This window comes from Neolamprologus brichardi, chromosome 14 (assembly GCF_056152115.1).
Source record: "Neolamprologus brichardi isolate AB-2024 chromosome 14, ASM5615211v1, whole genome shotgun sequence".
Taxonomy (NCBI): Eukaryota; Metazoa; Chordata; class Actinopteri; order Cichliformes; family Cichlidae; genus Neolamprologus; species Neolamprologus brichardi.
Genome location: NC_142117.1, coordinates 20,950,700 through 20,971,764, shown reverse-complemented (window position 1 = coordinate 20,971,764; position 21,065 = coordinate 20,950,700). Strand labels below are relative to the sequence as shown.

Below are 21,065 nucleotides of genomic sequence, written 5' to 3'. Positions count from 1 at the left end.
ACATTAGTTTTGAAGAAGTAGGAGAGTAGAAGTAGAAGAGGAAAGGAGCAGAACAGTTCAAGATTGAGAAATGTGGAAATGTTTTAAGAGACATTTTAAGTTGGGTTGTGTAGCAGTAAACACAGGTACAGTGTAAATATGCTGTATAAAGTCTGCAACCAAAATACTTGGCAAGAGGCCGCCTGCATAGTAAATCTGATGTGATTTTCAGCTCAGGTTGCATATACTGTTGTATATGGTTTGTCTAACTGAGCCAAAATGACGTTAAAATGGAAAATTAAAAGAAAAAAGGGAAGACAAAAACATCTACAAAGTAAGTATGTGTATATGAATGTGCCTGACATCAGCGCTGCTGCCTGTACTGCCACTTCTGCCACTTCTGCTCCTACAAAATCATAGAGTTACTAAGGCGAAGCTCTTTCCACAAAAGACAAACCAAATCAGATGACTAGTTAATAAACATGTTGTATAAAAGTGTAAAGTTGATGGGGAAATAAAATGCGCTGAGGATTCTCACAGGAAGCACTGCACTTGATTGTTCATGAGAAAGTAAACTTTTTATATTAATTGAAATTATTACTGAACAAAATGATTGTATGGCCTGAGTTTATATGCAGCGTGTCCATCAGGTCCCAAACCCTTTCCAAGTTTGCTGTTTGTTAGTTTTCATTGCGTTGTGTTACTGACAGCTTTGGAGAGATGACGGTTATTCTGGCCTGACAGGCCTTAAACAATAAATCTCAGGGACTTTTCCCTTGCTGTGTCTTAGAATACAAGATGTACTGAAACAGTTGGAGGTAAAATCCGAGGCGTTTCCCTGAAATCACAAGTGTTTGTGAGTCTTTGGAATTTTCTTTTCTTTTCTTTGGCATCATGTGTTCCTTTATGAAAATTTCAAAACCATGTTACAACATGTGCTGTACTTCTGTTGTGTTCTTGACACATTACTTTTGTTTTCAGTTTCACTCAGTCAGATGTATCTGAAACTTTGTGCGGTGTTAATGATTACATAGATTAGCTTATTATATTAAAATAAGTTAAATAATGAAATAAAAGCATTTGTGTACATAGTTTTTCATTTGAACTGTTCAGCAGATTTAGGTTGAGTGAGGGTATAACCTTATTAGTGGTATACAAATGTTGCTTTTCATTTTTAGTTAATATTAAGTAATACTTGTGTTTGGGTTGGCTGTAAAACCAGTGGAAAGTCCCAGATCTACACTGAACTTTACAACTCCCACTGGTCTGATGTGTCTTGTGTGTACATGGGAGTCTGCCAGTTGTTTCTGTAAATGCCTGATGAGTCTTTTACCACTAAGTGAGGACAGATACATCTAATGTGTTGCCAAAACATATGTTTAAGATGCTGCAGTTCAGATTGTGGTACTGCTTTTTTGAGAGCAGCCGTTGATCTCATCAGTAACTAACTGGTTTAAAGCTCTCTTTCAGCATGTTGTAATCTCTTTAATTTGCATCGTATTTTGAAGTCTAAATATGAACTCCCTCTCAGAGGCCAGGTTCTCACACTGTGCCCTGTTTGATGGTAGGAAATAGATTATGTTACAATCACTTCCCTGTTTTAAATATTTTTAATCAGACATAGTAATCTGCAAATGGCCTTCAGTAAAATGTGTTAAGACACTTGTTTATCATTTCCTCTTCCCGGTGTGGAAACACTGATGAGAACAGCCACCTCTGTGGACTGAATTCCCCCCCGTAGGGTAGCTGTGGGCTGTTGGGTTTCACTTCTGAGTTCTGTGCCTGCAGCTTGGACTGAACTTAACTTTTGCTTTCTGCAAAGAGGCCAGTTTAGTGTCACACACTATACAGGTTACTGATGCAGTTTTTCACTCCTGTTGCTAATTCTTTGTAGTTGAATACCTCACGGATTGTATTTAGTTCTTTGTTTTACAGCAGTTTGTATGTAGATTTATCTAAAGTTGATTAAAGTCCCGAACCTTGCTTTGCTTACAGCTGGAAATATATTACAGAATATTTCAGACTTCCCAGCGTTCATCTGGTAATTGGGTTAACATCTCTGCATCGCTTCCACAGAGTGTAATAATTTAAGGAAGTTTGTTTTATTACTCATGAAATCAGCTTCTTAAAGAATATAACACAATCCTAATTAAAAGGATATTTACTTCATAACATACTTGTTGTATCCTATTCTAGTGACATTTCTGAGAAAATACTCAGTTCATAATTTTCTAGTGACATCACGGCATTATAAAAATAACCACCTGGTGAACAGAGGGTGAATTTCCTCCACTGCATGACAGTAACTTTATCAGATGGGAATTCAAATACTTAATGACTGCTCACTGAGCTTGCTGAGTATGAGTAGAGTACGCTCCTGCATGCAGACAAATAAGCACAGTAGCAATCCCTCCCTTTTTCTCAATTTGTAAGCAGTGACAGTTAAGCTGAAGTTTTCATTGGATTTCTATAGTGAAATTTGATCATAATGTTAAGCCTGGTCAGAACTGCGCAAGTAACCATGAAGCTAACAGTTGATGAATCAGCATTACTTAGTTATTAAATAGGTAGTATTCTGCATACTAAGACAGTCAAGAATGTTTTTGTTTGTTTATTTTTGTTTGTTTTTCTCTGCCTTGGATCATGAATAACAGAAATATTTGCCTATTCAGATAGACACTATAGTGTATTATAATGCTTCCTTTGGAGGATCAGGTTTCTTAGTGACTCTGGTCCATGTTTCCGTGACAGTGCCACGCAGATTTGTTGGCTGAACATTCATAATGCAAATCACCTGTTCTGTGACATCACAAAGATGCTGTATTAATTTGAGATTTGAAAATAAGACCTCACTTTCCGGTTCTAAGTTGACAGGAGTGGCACAAAGTGTGGTTTTTCTTTTCAGCGAGTTCTGAAATACAAAACTAGCCCATGTGGAATCAACAACCATGCCACATTCAAAGTCACTTAAATCACCTTTCTTCCTGATCATGAAGCTCACTTTGAACTTCAGAGGTCATCTTGACCGTGTACATGCCTAAATGCATGCTATATGCATCCTGGCATGTGACTGGCTAATTAGACATTTAACAACAGCTTAAATAGGTATACCTAAAAAGTGTCCAGTGAGTGTAACTAACCATACTTTACATCCTGGCTACAGTGTCACAAGTGAGCTTGTTAAGCGGGTATAAAGGTTAAAATTAAAGAATCCCAGGAGCTCTGTCTCTGACTTAGCATTAACATATATCTGTGAGAACTGTGTATGCCTTGTTATTTAATTTGTTTACATTTCTGTGTGAAAACCTTTACTGATTATTTTCCTAGAGCTTCAGTCTCTCCTACCAACAAAAAACCCTGCTTGGTTAATGCTGACTTGACCTAGGACCTTTTGCAAGAGACATTCTTTATATTGAATCTTGACTCCCATGTACTGTGTATTGTTATTAGATTAGCAAAGTTTGGAATAATTATACAAGCTGTTTGTCACTAGACCTTCCAATAATCACATTATTAAGGTAATATGAATCCATATCATATGCTTGCCTGGCAGCTGTCTCTCACTGCAGTCTGTCTCCACCACTTTAGCGTGAATGGGTCTGAATGTCTATTAATATCTGCACAGTACACACTCAGATGGTCCTCCAGCACCGGTCTAAAGTGAGGGCAGAGACTTGGACTTCTTGGCATGCACGACATGTTTGTGCCGAACTGTTCTGTACAAGCTAAGACGGGAAAAGCGCAATAGGACACACCTATTTTACAGTAAATGTAACAAGGAGCTCTGAACTTTTTTTCAACTTTATGTGGTGAAATCCTGCCTGTTGTAATCTAACATTAGCATAGGACAAGACTTAAAAAGTATTTACTATTTAGTTATGCATTTCCATCGATCTGCAGGATGTTGAATGAAGCTTTAGTTGGTCAGAAAAAACACCTAAAATAAAATATTAATTATTATATTAAACAGTTTTTAAAGGTTTAACTTCCAAAATGTTTGCTGCTATTACATTATTATTTTTAGGCTGTATTATTTTTACTTGGGTTTGGCTAGTTTTGTTGATTTGGTTGAATAGTAAGCTTGTGGCTTGCTTTCACTGTGGTTTGCTTTACTATTAATATTTGAGATTTGAAAAGAATCAGTAATTGCATTTTTATCAAGTTTTTTTGTTTAAAGGAAGAAAATAACAAGCCCAGTGCATTCACTTTACCTAGTTCAGCACAACACTAAATTAAACATGCAACACAAACAAATTAGTCCAACCTAACAAAAAAAAACAACTTTCCATAGCATAACATTCAATAAGGCAAGCCTGTTGCCGCTTTCAAAATGTGATTACAGGAATAGGGGGAGAGGGAAGGAATTCTCTGAAGACGCCGTGGGGGGTTGGGCGGAGGGGGTGCGAAGCAGCCGGCAAGCTGACAGCGTGTACAAGAGTGGGCTGGGCCAAACAGGAAACGATGATGTCATAGCAAAAGTGAGCGAGGAGAAGGGGAAGGCAGAGTGGTTGGGGGGGGGGAGAGGAGGAGTGGCACTGATTCAGAGATGAGCTCAGCTGCATAGGCGTGGGCTGCTCGCTCTCTCCTCCCCCTCTCAGTGCTCTCTTGCTGCCTGCTTTGGCTGCTGCCAGTGTTTTGTTATGACAGCGGGGGAAATCGCCTGCCTCAGTAGAATGAACTAGAACAGCGAAGAGGAGAGACGCCGGCTCCCGTTGACATGGTGGGAGATTTATTTTTCTGGAGTTTCTGCTGTCTCAGGCTGTGGAAAAGGGATAAGAAGGTGAGCCTATTCGCTGATGCTGATGCTGACACTCTGGATGTCTTCTGAGTGATTTATAGTATTCATGAGCCGGCGGGGAGGCAGCGAAGCAGGTCTCCAAGCTGGTTCAGATAGTTTGCCGGTTGCTCCTGCACAGTCTTGTTCCAGCATGCCTCTTTAATGTTAAAGCCAGAGCATGAAATATGGTGTGTTTTGTGTGTCCCTTTAAACTGGGTCAGTGTATTGCTTTTTCTAATTACAGATATGCGTCTTTTTTTCTGCTCCAGTGTCATGAAAATGTGATGAGCCATGGCACACATGCTATTTTTAGGATGCGTTCTTCCTCACATAAAAGTGCTAGCACATTCAAAAAGATTATTTTTAAAAATCACTGTCAGGACATTTTCATTTATATATTTATTTTTTATGAAAGTGGATTTGAGACTTGCAGAAAGAGAGGGAGGGGGGCCGACAGGCTGAATAGCAGCTTTCCAAAGCGGAGGCCAGGGTATGCTGTGGCACTGTACGGTTTGTGACGGTAGGGGGTTTCCATTCAGACAGCATCAATGTGACCCACTGTCTTCCCTGTCAGCCTTTCAGTCTAATTATGTTTGCTTAAATGATGTGTACTGTAGCTTCATCATCTTTTTACTTGATATATGTTTAGCCAGCTTTGATTGCAGTTTTGTGCAGCATCTTGATCATACTCTGTGTGTTTAAGCTTTAGGAAATCCCTTTGACAGACTTTAGTATTTGACCCAGTTGTAGCTCAATCTCAGTGCAGCAAATCAGGTATCAGATACACATTGCTCTTCTGACTATTCCCCCACATGATGTCATTTTTTTAAAACACAGCTATTAAAATTTTGTTTTGCTTTCAGTGAACTCAGTCACATATGGACTGCGTATTTCTGTTTAGCTCACGCAGGATGCCTCAGAGGAAAGTTCATTACATCAAGGATGGGTTTAAGCAAAGCCAGATCTCCTATAATCCTGTGAGTCCATTCAGAGTCACCCTTTGCGTTGTTGATATGAGGTCATTCTTTCACGTTTTGCAAGAGTGTTTTTAAGTCAGAGGATCCAACCGGTGCTTCTAGCTGCAGGGGTTCAGTTTCAGAATGGGTGCACCTTTATTCATGTTTGGTGTGTATGCCTAGGAAATTTGTACAAATAGTCAATGGTTTGGATATGCAGACCTACAAGCGCCTAGTGATGTTATCCTTTGACTGTGTTCCTGTGGTGTCCCAGAGGCATCAGATTTCCACTAATGTATTCCTTAAATAGATAAGTTAAAAGACAATATATTCAAATATATTCAAGTTTTTTCTCATCAAACATCTCACATTTACTTTGCTGTTAATATAGTTTCATAAAAATCATTATGTCTTCACTTTAGATGTGAGATCAGTGTGTCAACTTCCCAGTGCTTTGGCCCTGCTGTTTTCTAGAAAGTTCTTCACGTCTGCGATCAGACATGTGGCATCTGTTTGTGGTCCTTTGTATTCACTGCTGTATAAGGTTTTGTATAAGGCTTTCATTAGTAAACATAATCAGTGAGGAAAATGTGAATTGATGTGATGGAAATGGAAAAATGTCACAAAGAAGATATGAAAGATATTGAAGCAAAACCGGAGCAAAACAGGAACTAAATGATTTGGTTTGGAACATGACGTATGAAATAGAAATGAGAGACTGTCAACTGTAAAAACGTGTCTTTGAAATTTTATATAAGGAACTTCTGCCACTGGTCTGCCTTAGTTTTTTCAGCCCATGTGTGTGTAACATAATCTACATGCTAATTATAACTTTATTTACTCAGACCTCAGTGTTGTTGTTTTATCTGTCACTGAGAGTATTACACTGTTGTAAATTCCTAAAAAAACAACCTCCAAGGGTCACTTCACATTCCACAGCCACTCTAAGGTTGCACTTATAAATCATTGAAAAACAAACAAAGTTTGAAGGCTACATTAACCTAAAAGTGTCTGTGGGTGACGGTCACATGTTGGTGGTAATGAGGTAACACTCGAAACTACTTAGAAATTTTTCTTCCCCATCACCTCATCAGTACTTCTTCACCAGAAAAACCCCGCAGACTGCAACCACTTAATAATGTGGTGATAATGTATGCTAAACTGTTTAAGGAGTGAGCTCTTTAAACTTGAGGGATCCTCAGTGTTTGGAGAAAATTCAGATAATAGAATTTAAAAAAAAAAAAAAACTTAAATAAATAAAATACTTTTATCTACATATAGTGTGATATAGTAAAAACAAGATGATGAGGTCATTGTGAAGAAACTTTCCAGCAATGAGTTTCACAATTTATCATGAAGACTCTCCTTGATTCTGTTTCACACGCTGATGATGAAATTCTGCTACTAAATTAAAGGCTTCTCTCCAAACATGACTTTTGTTAGATTCACTTGTATGCGCTCTTCTAACATTTAGCCTATGTGTTGTAAGATTTACCCAGCTTGGTTAAAACTTGTTTAAAACTTGTTTCAAGTGCCCAGTTCCCCAGACATGGATTAGCCAGAACACAAAAACTTTTTTTTTTTTTTTTTACCTGGGATTAGGCTTAATCCACATCTCGGAAAGAAGCTAAAAAATCGTTTTGATGTAGAGATGAGTCATTCAATTCAAGTCATTTCAATTAAATTCTGTGTTATTTATATGCCGCTTAATCACAACAACAGCGGCCTCAAGGTGCTTTATAATGCCTACAGTAATAGAGAGAAAACGTCAACAATCGAACAACCCCTATGAGCAAACACTTGGTGACGGTGGAAAGCAAAGACTCTGTTTTAACAGGAAGAAAACCAGGTTAAGGGAAAGAGAAGCCATCTGCCGTGATCGGACACAAGGCAGACTGTAGAAGAGAACCAGCGTTTAATAACTCTTATGATTAAACTTAGTAACAAATAATGTACCAACTATTTGGCAAGTGTAGTTGTTGTGTAGCTAACTTCTATCAGTTTGCTGAATATTAAATTAATTGAGAAGATTAAATAAACTAATTTCAAGTTACAGTGCACTAGGCTGTTAATGACACCAAACAAATTAACTTCCTTCATGAATGTTATATATAGAATTACATATATATATGTACAAGAAATTAGCATTGAAACTGCACTTTTAGTAAACTCCACACTCTTTAAAAACATCATTGGTATAAACATTTGAGCACAGAAGCAACAAAGACCTCAACTGTTCTTTAGCTTCATTTCTCTCTGTCATCCCATGAACATGGCGCACGTGGCAGCAGAGTAACGGCAGCTTGACCCGGTTACTCCTGGACCCCGTGGACCCACTTCCTCTCCCCCCCAGGCAAACATGTGTTCTCTGTTTGGTTTGTGTTCACTCGAAGAGGACACGAGGCTAGCGCACACCATTGCACACACTCTTGAGCATGACTATGAGCTAATGCAGACTCGACACACACCCACAGACCTTATGTCAGGGTAGGATGTGGAACCAGTAGTGTATTAATGCATTTGGTGTTTCTCAAACCTTTTTTTCTTTTTTTTTTCATTGAGTGATTTCGTATTTCATCTTTTGTCCTTTATTTTTAATCTCTCAATCCACACTTTAGAGGGAGACCACGTCCTAAGTGTGAGGGGAGCAGCTGTCGCCTGTCACGTGCGGGTTTAAAGAGGGTGTGTGTGTCTGTTGTGTCTGCATAGCAAGCAAATGGCCGCCACAGAGTCAGGGCGTGCAGAGCCACACGTCCGTTTCATCTCCGTCCAGCTGTCCTCTCTTCCTGTCTTCTTAATTTATTTGCAGGGCTGCACCTAAGAGAAATCTACACCTAAGAGAAAATGTGGCGCTAAAAATAATCGGGCAGCTTTTGTGTTTAACTTTACAATGATCTCCCATTCTCACAGCACTTGCTGCTTTAGGTTGTGTTTACATGTCCTTTCGAAGTCACGGTGTAATTTTTATGGCTCCTCTTTTTGTGACTGCTTAGTTGACGAATAAAGAAATTAAGCTGGTCGATTAACCTCGCAGCTGCCTTGTTCCCTGTGTCCATTACAGAGCCTATTTTCTATTTTCTCCTCTTTTGTTCTTAGGATACAAGTTGACTCTTATTCTCCTGTTAGTGGCAGACTCTAACTTTTGTTGTTTTTAACTTCAAAAGCAGAAACTGAAATATTTAACATACAAATAAGTCAGGATGGGGGCATATTTTATTGCTGTGTAGCTGGAAGGAGCTGAATTACTTTAAAAAGCCATAAATTAATTGCGGGGTCTCCCTTGCTGCAGCCCAAGGCCTCGACATGTGTTTACTTGTTTGTGTGTCTTCACTGCTGTTTTCCCAGGAGGGAGGAGTAGTCGACATATGGCTGTAGACGGAGGTTTTCATTGATTCTTTGATCTTCACTTTTCCCCTCTCTGTTTTTAGGTTTACTACCATTTAAAAGTAGTTCTGCTTAGAGGCTGATTCAGGTTTGCAGGTTTGCAGCCATGAGTCCTTTTTATAATGACCTGGATCATATGCAGTATTGCAGGGGCACAGTCAACGTTAATATTTCATCAGGTATTCTGGTGATTATTTCTCCACTAGTTTATCAGAAAGTTAAATAACAGAACAGCTGAATGAGTAAATTCTGTTTGCATGTGATTGATTATTCTTTGTCCAGCTCTCCTCCATGCGGTGCCCCTTCTTAGTCCTCCTGTATCTCATTAGCATTGTAAATCAGTGCAGTTGAGGAGTGCTGTCAAGGGGTCCACTCCCTCCAAAAATTTCTGCCACTAAAAGCAAAAAATGGACTAACAAGCACAGCCTCTGGGGAGCAAATGGCTCTCATGGGCTTGACCTTAGGTACTTAATTTCATGTCTCATGTTTAATCATTAAGCCTTTAAGTGGGTGGGTCGTTTGCATGGACAGGCGCCACATTACCTGAAGCAGTCGATAATGATACATCGAAGGCTACTTAATCAATTATTTTAGTCGATGAGTGTCGCAACAAGCAAGGACAGGGAGCGGCATTAAAAGTGGGGGTGTTGATGCTTGATTTTTCTGGTCATTTTAGTGGTCTCTGGTCTGAGGAACACCCAGAGCTTCACCCTCAGAGCTGCCAGTATGAATTATCAGCTGCTCTGTTTTCTTTATTGGCCATAACTCAATTCTCTCTCTTGTTTGCAAAACTGCCCCGAGCTCTGGAGGGCATCTGGCAGCAGCAAACTCGATGCTTGTGCATGAGACTAATGATTACCCTCAATCACCAGACCTCGCCCTTCTTCCCAGAGACAGCCTCATGTTGCTTGTTGCTCAAAAACCCTGAAATATTGCTACATTTTTCGTCTTTAGATAGGAGAAAAATCTATTTAACATCGGACTCCACCACTCTGTTTACATGTTCATTTATGTATTTGTGTGTATGTGTGTTTTTTAACAGGTCGCAGGGGAACAGAAATATCACCCAGAATGCTTCACATGTCTGAACTGCCGATCGTTCATCGGTGATGGAGACACATACGCTCTGGTGGAGAGATCTAAACTGTACTGGTGAGCATCCGTCACTGTAAAGTTTAAAAAAAAAAGCTGAGGCGCTTGCTTTATGTGTCACATCCATCATAGCCTGTGAAACTAGTACTCATGATCTTTCCCCAGTTTCATCCTCTGCCATAAGCTAATCCGCTCAGAATCCCTAGGAGAGCACGAAAGTGTGCCATAAGCTGCTGTTGATTGACAAAATCTCAAATTTATTTAGCTTATTTCTGGCTTCAAAGGGCTTTTTGTCAACATTATGACAAACTGGTGACAACTGGCAGAAGACATGCTCATATCTGAGTGTGGTTTAAGCATGAAACCAGTCATAAAACCATTAAACTGGGAGAAGAATGCTTTTATTATCATATAAACAGTAGCTGTATTCTGTACATCATACTGTTAGTTGCTAGCTTCCAATAGCTCCAGGGTTGCTTTAATGTTCTTGTCACAAGTTTCAGACTGTATCTATCAAAGAATATCATGAGAGAGGCGGCTAATTGTATTCTGCAGCAACATAATGACATTGCAGTGTCCATAAAGACTTAGATTCAACAAGAACAGTGAGTCTGGGGTTACATGAGAGACAGAAGACACTGAGACAGCCTAAATCTACAGAACTATGGTACCTCCCCTACAATACTTTTGAATTACTCACCTTGAGAGCTGGTGTTTTCTCAGATCATTACATTCAATGAGAGAGTCGCATGTTGCTGACTGACATGACACAGAAAGGATATCAGCAACAGCTTTACAGTTGGGGGGGGGGGCTGTCCTTGTTTGTCATCACCTCATAGGTTATTAGTCACTTCATAACATTCTGACTTATCAAAGGTCAACCTGACTCAAAACAATGAGTGTACAGTGTTGTCTTGGCTGAGCTGAAGCAACATGTGACACTGTGAAAATTATTGCAATGAGAAGCTGATTTTTCATACAAACCTCACGAGGATTCCTATTATCTGTTTTATTACCGCTGTTCTCATTTTTAGAAAAAAAAATAAAATAAAAATAAATTCTATTTTTAATCTCTACTTCTGTTCCTCTCTGGCTCCAGTGGTCACTGCTACTACCAGACCATCGTGACCCCGGTGTCGCTACCGGACTCGCCATGCTCACGGATCCCTCACACGGTCACACTGGTGTCCATCCCAGCCTCCGCTGATGGCAACAATGGACGCAAAGGGCGCGGTTTCTCCGTGGCGATTGACCAGCCGCTAAGCCCGACCAACGGCTACAGTCCCGAACATGGACACACCGTCAGAGTCTCCCAGTGAGCCACGTTTGTGTTTTGTGGATAAAATGAATATCGTGTTTCAGGTTGTGGAATTGAGAGCAAGTGAAAAATGAAGAGGAAAGGCGGAATGAGTTAAGAGATGCAGCATTAGGGAAGGTTAATGGTGGAGGACAAAGGATAAAGGAGGGGGATTTATAAATGAAGGCCAGAGTGATAGATGAGATTCATTTAAAATGTATAATAGAGTGGAAGGATAGTCACTGTTATTCAAATGAGCTCAGACTTATCTGCTCTCTGGACAATACTAAAAGAAAAATGTCCCCTGTGTGTACAAAGGTGTTTAAGGAGATTTCTTTTTGTTTCCAGGGTGGATGCCGACTGCATCAGCCCAGATGTGAAAAATTCCATTCACGTTGGAGACCGGATCTTAGAAATTAATGGGACGCCCATTCACAACGTTCCTCTGGATGAGGTATTCATCACTATTTTTATGTGTTTGCTGCTAAAAGATGATGCTTTAGTTTCACTCAGGCGGTTCTCTGTGTTCCTATTGTTTTGGAGGAAAATGGGATGATATTCATCTTCAGCTTTTGAGGATTTCCAGTGGCAAGATGAGACTTAATAATATAACCAGCTGTTTAAATAAATAAATGTTTCAGTAAATTCATAAAGGAAGTTACTGAAACATGAGTGCTTCATCTAACCCTGAACTTATAAGCAAATCCAACCAGAGCACTTCAATGAGCAGATATATCCTTTTAAGTTTTGAAATGCATTAGTGCCGTTCACTTTTTGATCTGACCATCCTGTCTTATCTGTCTCTTCTTCTCCAGATTGACCTGCTGATCCAAGAAACGAGCCGGCTGCTGCAGCTCACCATCGAACACGACCCTCACAGCCAGTCGGGACAGGAGGGAGGCTCCTCAGAGGCTGAGGACCAGGTGGACGGTCCGTTGTCCACCCCACTGTCAGAAGGGCCCAGCCCCATCCTACCCATCACCCAGCCCCCCAATCCAGACATTAGCAACCTGAAATCCCGCATCATCACGTAAGGCATCAATGCAGCAGCTAATATACTTTTATCACAGTTTGCTACAAAGAGTAAATGTTTGTTTTCATCTTCCCATTAATAAAGTGTGAACACCTTCCTTCATGAAAAGGTTGATTTCTTTGTTTTCCTCTCTTTTAGCCGAAGTTACAGCACTGATAAGTCGCCTGGATCCAGCAATGCCGCGTCACCAATCTCCCAGAGGAAGGACATCAATCGGTCTGAGTCACTTCGGGTCGTCTCAAACCGGACTCACCGTATCTTCCGCCCTTCTGACCTCATCCACGGAGAAGTGCTGGGGAAGGGATGCTTTGGACAAGCCATAAAGGTAGATTTGAGTTGGCAGAGACTCCTTAGACTCATTAGTTGCATGCTACATTGTAAATGACGAGTCATACTGAAAAAAATCCAGAAGGGGGAAGCATTGAGATGAAAGAAGTGTATAGTGGAAGGCGGATGGAATGACTGGGGATTTATCACATCAGGGAATTTTTCTTTTGTCTCTTAACATTGCTTCAGACAGTGTTGCTTAACTTGATTTGTGCATTGTGTCTTGTTAAAGGTGACACACAGAGAGACAGGTGAGGTGATGGTGATGAAAGAGCTGATCCGCTTTGATGATGAGACTCAAAAAACATTCCTCAAAGAGGTGAGTGGAGACAGACAATCTCAGAGACTTCAGACTGTGAATGAAACATAACACAGAGCAGCTTGTGCACAAAAGTTATTGTTGTTTTTTCTTCTATAAGCCAAAGCTAAAGATGGTAGTTAAAGTGAGCCATTCCTGAATGTGGGAAAGGGGTAAATGAAAAAGGCAGATGTCTCACACCTGAAGAGAAAACGAAATTAAAAAGGCATAAACTCCCCTTTGAAATAATATCAGTTCACTATGCTCACATAGTCCTGTCTCCCAAAAATGATGGCTGGGCAGATTTTATTTTACCGCCCACATTAAACTTTATCTCTCTGCCGACCTCCCTAAAGAGAGCCGATAGCAGAGGATGACTCAGGTTCGGATTTCTGTGAGGCTTTTTGGGGTTTGAGGATCTGAATCACTCCTCGTGTTCCTGTTTGGCGCTAGATTAGCCTCATTCATCCAGTTAACTGCCTCCTAAATGGGATGTTTGAAGCTCAGAAAAATGGTTCCACTTTAGTTGTGGATTTTCATGAGTGGGTATTTAGCTTTATTATTGGGTTGAAACAGTGATGAGTCTTGTAATTAGAAAAGTGAGTAAAGAGATTCGCTGTAAAATGAGCCCCAATCACAGCTAAGCAATGATTATTACTCGTGCTGGCTGCTTGTTTGTAGGTGGCCCAAGTCTTAAATTACTGAGTCTTGTGTAATCCTCATTGGTGAAGATTAGAAAAGAAGGAGGCAAACATTTCAAATGTCATGTGTAACAGTGGCGTGCTGCCTCCTCCATGTGACTTTAGTTTTACCAGTAGTGTAGTCACATTTGTAAAGTAGCTGCAAAAATATTAACACTGACTGTCATAATTTGTTCAGGAGATAGTTTTGTACTGTGAATATTTAAGATCCCTTACAGCTGCTGTGGACTTTTCCCAGAGATGTTACGACAGTGTGTGAAAATAAATAAATAATTATTTGTGTCTTTAAGGTGAAAGTCATGCGATGCCTGGATCACCCCAATGTGCTCAAGTTCATCGGAGTCCTCTACAAAGACAAGAGACTCAACTTCATCGCAGAGTACATCAAAGGAGGCACTTTGCGGGAAATCATCAAGAAAATGGTAAACAAATGGGGGGGTGTTTGTTTCCTATATGGAATTCCAATGCACGGACTAGCATGGTTATTATTAATAAGGATAATAATAAAAATAAAGAAGTAATGATTCATCACTTTATACCAGTATGTTACATTAAGTTGTGTGTTTTGTTTTTTCCTATAGGACTCAAACTATCCCTGGAACCAGCGGGTTAGTTTTGCTAAGGACATCACTGCTGGGATGGTGAGTGTATATACTGTTAATACACTCTGGAAAACAAACCAAGGTTTTTCTGCATGGAGATAGTGGTTTAGATCATTATTATTGTTTTGCCACTGCACACACAAAAACACAGAACACGACACTGCCAGACTCTAAAACATACAGAGGGAAGTGAAGATGGTGCGGTTGTATTGTCAATAACAAAACATAACCAAGATCATAACCTTATAAATAAAAATCAAATCCCGTTGAGCCAAGAGAAAAGTAGAGATCAGTGGTTGTGAGAGATAACCACCGCCTCCTGTTAGATGCACTCTGAATATCTGCTGTACACATACTTTTAGCTTTAGTCCTGCTGTTGTCTCCCTCTAGTGGTCATGTTTGTGAGCTACAACACTTGTGAGGTACTTTTCTTACTATAAAGGTTAAATCAGAGCATAAATTCCTGCAGGATAAGAACACAGGTTCTCTGGATTTTCCTCCAGATAGCTGTACAATGATGCATGTCAAGCATGCTCATTCAGCAAGAGCTTTTTGAGATAAACCCAGACAGTATTGTTCGATTTGGCAGTGTTCTACTTACAGATTATCAAAAGACTGTTTATTTATTTTTATTCTTCCTGACTTTCCTTCCTCTCCTATCTGTCTGTCTGTCTGTCATTCAGGCATATCTGCACTCCATGAACATTATTCACCGGGACCTGAACTCTCACAACTGTCTAGTCCGAGAGGTAAGAACTTGTCTTCCTGTACACTTTTGTGTTTGTGCCGACATACCTCTGCACATACAGCATGTTTTCTTTAAGGATTTAGGACGGCACACCTGCCATTCGCTCATACAAAAACAAAAAAGGCCTTTGTCGCAGTTGCTATGGGAGACTAAGACGACTTAAAAAACACTCCACACAAGAAGCTTAAAGCAGAAACATTCAGCTTGCCGGACCTAAACAGGGGGAGTGCTGAACACGTGTCACATGACAACAAAATGTTTGCCTGACAGCCTGGAGATTAATTTTAAGCTCACTAGAGAAGCTTAAACCTGATTCACCACAGATATATCCCTGAACACTATGTCTGTCTTTTTTTCAGAAGTGATGATGTTGATAGTGAAAAGAGTGAATCCAGAACTAGTAACTAGCAGGTTGACGCTTTTTTCAGACAGTGTTTCCCTCAAGCTGTAAAGCGAATGAACTAAATATGCCCATTTCCTTTATGAAAAGTGAACAAGTCATTAAACCTGTCAGCCTGTGGTACACACAAGCTGTCCCCTGCTCCCAGCAAGTGATTTCATTGCATCTGACATCATTTTATATTGTGAATGTCGTTAATGTGAATACTTTGTGTAGTAAAAATCACATTTAGTGACTTTTGGTGAGTATGCTTGTTGCATAAAAATAAAATGTTTTGGCATATTTTACTTTAAAGAACAATACAGTGGTGGTGGCAGACTTCGGGCTGGCTCGACTCATGGTGGACGACAAGAATGGGGAAAAGCTGACGCAGGGAAAGCTGTCTGGCATCAAGAGACCCGACCGCCGGAAGAGATACACGGTGGTGGGAAACCCCTACTGGATGGCTCCAGAGATGATCCATGGTATGAACTACAGGAAGTGATCCATGTCCTTGCTTTCCTGTGCTAATCACAAATATTTTTTTGAGTATGAGGTCACCAAAATCTTAACATTAGTCTAATTTTGTCTTTTTCCATCGCAGGGAAGAGCTACGATGAGAGAGTAGACATCTTTTCCTTTGGTATCATGCTCTGCGAGGTAAGCTATCCATCAGCTGCTCTGGATATTTTGGATTCCTGAAGTTATATTTTTTTCATGAATAAACCCGGAGATCTCAAATGTCTTCAGGGCCTCCAGATGATAAAACCAGTCTAAGGTGTTATTCTGTAATTAGAGGAAAAAGTTAACACTGTCAAACCTTGAATTTAGCCTCATATGAAACACGCCATTACATTTTATGAGGGGAACAGTCTTCCTTCTCCCAAACTCCACAGGGGGAAAATTGCTTTCCGACTGAGCATCCAGCGCCACAGTGATGAAGGCTTACAGCCTGGCCACACACCATCCACATAATTTGGGCTCAACAGTTTAGGAGCTCCAGTATGAGTTCTCCAGATGAACGTTATTATCCAGAGAACATTACAGGGATTAGAGGGCAGGAAAGCAAAGAAGTCTTCATGTGGCTGCTGACGGGCACACAAATGATAGTTGTGGTCTGCTGGCACCATGAGCTTCTGTTTGGAGGGTTTGCTGGTTTTCAGCTGGAGGGCTGACCAAGACTGGGGGAGACTTCTGACACTTGGATCTTTAACTCTTTTTGCTCTTTCTCGCTCTTTCCAGATCATTGGCAGGGTGAATGCTGACCCCGACTACCTCCCCAGAGCGACAGACTTTGGACTGAACATCTCGGGTTTCCTGGAGCACTACTGTCCCACCAACTGTCCCCGCGCCTTCTTCCCCATGGCTGCTGTGTGCTGTGACCTCGATGCAGACAAACGGTCAGACACCAGATTCATTTTGACATGTAACCTAAAGGGACAGTTCACCAAGAGTTGGATTATCACAGGAGCCATCTTTTTATTTAAAGAGGTTTTTCTGATACTAACCAACCAAAAAAAACCTATTTTCTCGATCCTTTGAAACTGGCCTAAACTTCCAATTCTAACAACTTTGGTTACTTCAGCACATTAAAAGGATTAAACAAGCATAAATCCTTCCCTGTGTTGTATGACTAACTCAAGTAAACACCCGTCAGGTACCTGGATTTTTCATTTCTGAGCAAGAAAACCAAGTTTTATTGTGTTTTGAGGTGAACTGTCTCTTTAATTTATAACAAAAGAACTTGATGAATACAAATAAATAGGAGAGGTTAACAAACTGTGGTGTCCGTCTGCTTTCTTAATACACAGGCCTGCTTTCTCGAAACTGGAGGAATGGCTGGAGAACCTAAAGATGCACTTGGACATCGGTCTGCCCCTGATGTCCGAAGTGGATCAGCTGCACAAGGCCTTCTGGGAGCACCACAGCATAACACGTCCTGAGAACGGCCTGCACACCCACCCCGAGCAGCCAGAGTAGGCCCGAGCACAACAGGGACAAGTGGGACGTTATCAGTAACCCCCACAGGGGTGGCGACCACCTTGCCTGGATTGGCGCAGTGGGCGGAGGAGTCATGTAAATACCCCTCCGTGTTTGCGGGAACAGACTGGCTCAGGCTCAGTAAATAGACTCAGGGGGAAAAATGTCAAACTGAGAAAGCCACCTGCGTGAGATGCACACATATTGACTTTCAAAGTAAAATCAAGAGACATTAATTAGAATTGCTTGATTCTGCTGCACCTGAAGCTACAGTGGAACACGTCATATGCAATCAGACCCGACTTTCAAATCGCAAATCAGCTCTCGAATCATGTAGATTTAACTTTAGAGGTCATACCAGGTCAAGAATACTTGCTGTACTATTGTAGTGTGTATGTTCATGTGGAAATATAATCCCCCTGTCCCCACCCCTAAAAACAATGCATACAGCAGACCTTCACTTTAGGCATCTACAGAATATATTGTGCAGTAGATGTTTGCAGGTTTGGTTTTGCTTTCTGTTTGGACGTCAAAGACGAGGGAGTGTGGGTGTGTGTGTATGTCTGTGTGTGTCGTTTAGAGGTTTAGATCGACTCATGAAGCAAACCCTTTCAAGCTTTAAATAGTTCACAGAAGAGCGCATGACTGTAAATAATGCTGTCAGGGCAAATCCTGGTTCTTCGTGTCCCTCTGACCTCATTTGGTCACAAACCACTAATCTACTTGTGTTGCTGCCCCTCTCCCCTATTTCTTGTGTAGCACTGACTTTCACATGGAGGTACACACACCCTTTTTTGGCATAGATTTGGTACGTTGTCTCTCAGTTTTAAGAGCCGTTGGCATATCTCATCCACACCGACATTTAAACACTTAGCAGTGTACATAACCTATGACAATGTAAATGTTTTAAATATAGTAAATGTACAGACATATTTTATATACGTACGCGACATTGCCATATTTTTATTGGCCGACCAGAAATGGAGAGTAGAGGTTTGACTGCAGTTAAAAAGGCACAGCCGAAAGGTTTTTTTCTTCCCCCCCTCTTCTCTTTCTACATTTCCACCACTGTGGCAGGTTTGGGGCTTTTACTGTTCGACGTATGTGCAATCTTAATCCCTAAAACATTATTTTAAACCCCGTAAATGTTACATTTTCGTCTTTTCTCTCTATCCGAAAAAGCAGCAGTCAACCTGCGAGCTTTTGTGTTGCCACAGATAAAATAATACTGGATCAATCTAATCGCATCAAATGGCTTCAAACTAACTGAAACTCTAAGACTACGTATTGTGATCAGCTCTAATTATATGTGGTTTTGAGAGCAATCAAGCAGTTCTTAAGGGTTCCCTCTTCTCTCGTGTACTGTACAGTAGTTAAGGTACTGCCTCATCACGTGTCCCACACCTCTGTCTCTTGTTTACATGTAAACGCTGGCTGTAAATATCACTGTATTCCTTCCATTGTCTGTGTGCATCCTCAGAAATAATCTCCTTTGCACCTTCTAACATGAGACATCTATATCTGTTTGTTTGTTTGTTTTTTTATTCCTGCTGATGTTTTCACAAGCTGCATGATATTCTTGCTAGGTCTGCTCAGCTTCTGAACAGAGTTATTTTTGTCTTTATTTGAGATTTTAAAAAAAAATTATAAAAGAAAGACAAAAAGTGTAAACAGAGTAAGCCGGGGTTTTAAAAAAAGGAAAAAACAAAAACACAGCATCCCTCTCTCTCTTTTTGTTTTTAATAGCTATATACCCACCAAAATCTTTTTGTACACATTTGAGTACTTTTATTTGCACTATATAACCAAGTGGCTATTTAAAGCCACGTTTGTTAATTTTTTCTCTTGGGCTACTTGTGATAAGGAAATAATGTCAGTTCAGGTTGAAATATGAATGCAAGACACTGATAGAGCCTTTTAACTATAAAAAATGGGATCCGGGAAATTCATCCTCTCGATAGCAAACTGTACCGTGTTTGGACCGTGCTTCTGATTTATTATGAATATGCATTTACATGGTTAAACTTTTAAATACTGTTTTTTGGCAGCAGATTCGTCAACCCCTCCTCTCATATATCTGAGGTAATATTGCTAATAGTTACGTTTCAGCACCACTTTTTCTACCTAAATAAACCTAAAGTTTCCAAGCTTATGCTACCGTGAGGATGAGATGTCCCGGCTCTGCCTGCTGCCTACAGACCAGTCCTTTGCGAATGATGTTCTGTGTTGTTTCTGACTGCTTGTTCCATGTATGACGCCCACAGAGGATGCAACCACTGCTGGTCTTTCTGACAATAGAGCACTTCCTCACCTTTTCATTGTACTCTTTTTGGCTCAGGGCCGTAATATTCTGGAGCTTTTTCTTGATTCAGTTAATCCAGCAGCTTTGCAGAAAACCGCTCCTCAGCACGGACACTGAGAAAACATGTAAACTATGTCAGTATGTACGCTTGTAACACAAATGCGCTTCTGTAAAGTGAGCTCCTCCCAGTTTATGTGTTCGTCCGTGGGCACATTTTCTTTCTCCATCCCTGTCTGAGCCATGTTGAGCATGTTAGGCGTGTCTGTGAGGAAGTGTTGATGATCGCCGAGAATGTCGCCGCAGCACTTCTTTGCAAAGGATCGTTACCTCTGAACAATGCTGTGCCTTTGTTGTAAGCTAGCCTTGCCAACGATTTGAAAACATGAACTGATTTCCCTTTTTTTAATGTATCATAAGTGCAAGCCTGATTCAAGTGGGTTGATTATCGTTGCTGAAACCACGTTGTATGAGATTTCATCTTGTTCTGTAACGTATTTATATTTTCCAGATCTCCATTGTTAGTTTTGATATTTTGATATTTCTTTTTTGTCTTATTTAATTTTTTTCTTTCTTTTTTTTTTTTACACAAGCTGTGAAAACAATTCTGCACTTTAATCCTGAACGTTTAGACTCTGAGGAGGCAACTTTTTTTTTTCCATTTTGTCACAGCTACAAATAAAACTGTTGCTTCTTAAAATAAACCAGGTGTCTGTTCTTCTTAAACAATACTATGCAACAGTCTGGAGGCAGCCTTTGTTTCTTTATATGTTGCGAAGAAAATGGGAAATGTTTGCAGCAGCTTAATGAAATATGCAGACATGCATAGAAATACTGTTTATAAGGCAACAACAGAGATCCAAGCTTGAAAGTCAATATTTGTCTTGACCACATTTATTCTCCAACACGGCATGAACAGGCAGCTTTCTTGTGTCACTTAAGGCTTTTGTGCAGTATTATATCTATATTCACTCTGCGATTAACCTCCTTCCACTACTGAAGCACCAGTGAGCTCTAAATATGGTTGTTCTGATGACATGTGCTTATCTCAGAGAGCAGTATCAGCACTAGCTGCAGAGAAACTGTGTGGGCAACATTAAAGTGATAAAAATAGTGCTTGTTTCAACTTGGGATGATGGAGGGAGTGAGTATTTTTAAAAAGTGTTTACAAAGCAACCACCAGATGTCACCATCTGTCTCTTATTATATCTGC

At 40.4% G+C, this 21,065-nt stretch overlaps 1 protein-coding gene across 2 annotated transcripts in view; it reads left to right on the top strand.

Moving 5' to 3' along the window:
* The window catches only part of limk1a (LIM domain kinase 1a), a 53,921-nt gene extending 33,384 nt beyond the window's left edge, over window positions 1-20,537 (top strand). The window contains exons 1-14 of one of the 2 annotated variants that reach the window (XM_006795480.3): window positions 4,561-4,759; window positions 10,139-10,248; window positions 11,288-11,503; window positions 11,834-11,939; window positions 12,301-12,515; window positions 12,657-12,843; window positions 13,078-13,164; window positions 14,135-14,266; window positions 14,426-14,485; window positions 15,130-15,195; window positions 15,890-16,058; window positions 16,178-16,233; window positions 16,816-16,973; window positions 17,385-20,537. In XM_006795480.3, the coding sequence (XP_006795543.1) occupies window positions 4,697-4,759; window positions 10,139-10,248; window positions 11,288-11,503; window positions 11,834-11,939; window positions 12,301-12,515; window positions 12,657-12,843; window positions 13,078-13,164; window positions 14,135-14,266; window positions 14,426-14,485; window positions 15,130-15,195; window positions 15,890-16,058; window positions 16,178-16,233; window positions 16,816-16,973; window positions 17,385-17,553 (1,794 nt within the window). In that variant the 5' untranslated portion in view covers window positions 4,561-4,696 and the 3' untranslated portion in view covers window positions 17,554-20,537. Of the gene's footprint in view, window positions 1-4,560; window positions 4,760-10,138; window positions 10,249-11,287; window positions 11,504-11,833; window positions 11,940-12,300; window positions 12,516-12,656; window positions 12,844-13,077; window positions 13,165-14,134; window positions 14,267-14,425; window positions 14,486-15,129; window positions 15,196-15,889; window positions 16,059-16,177; window positions 16,234-16,815; window positions 16,974-17,384 lie in introns of those variants that run through there. The other variant, XM_006795479.3, reaches the window with a different exon arrangement.
* Window positions 20,538-21,065: the final 528 nt, after the last annotated feature.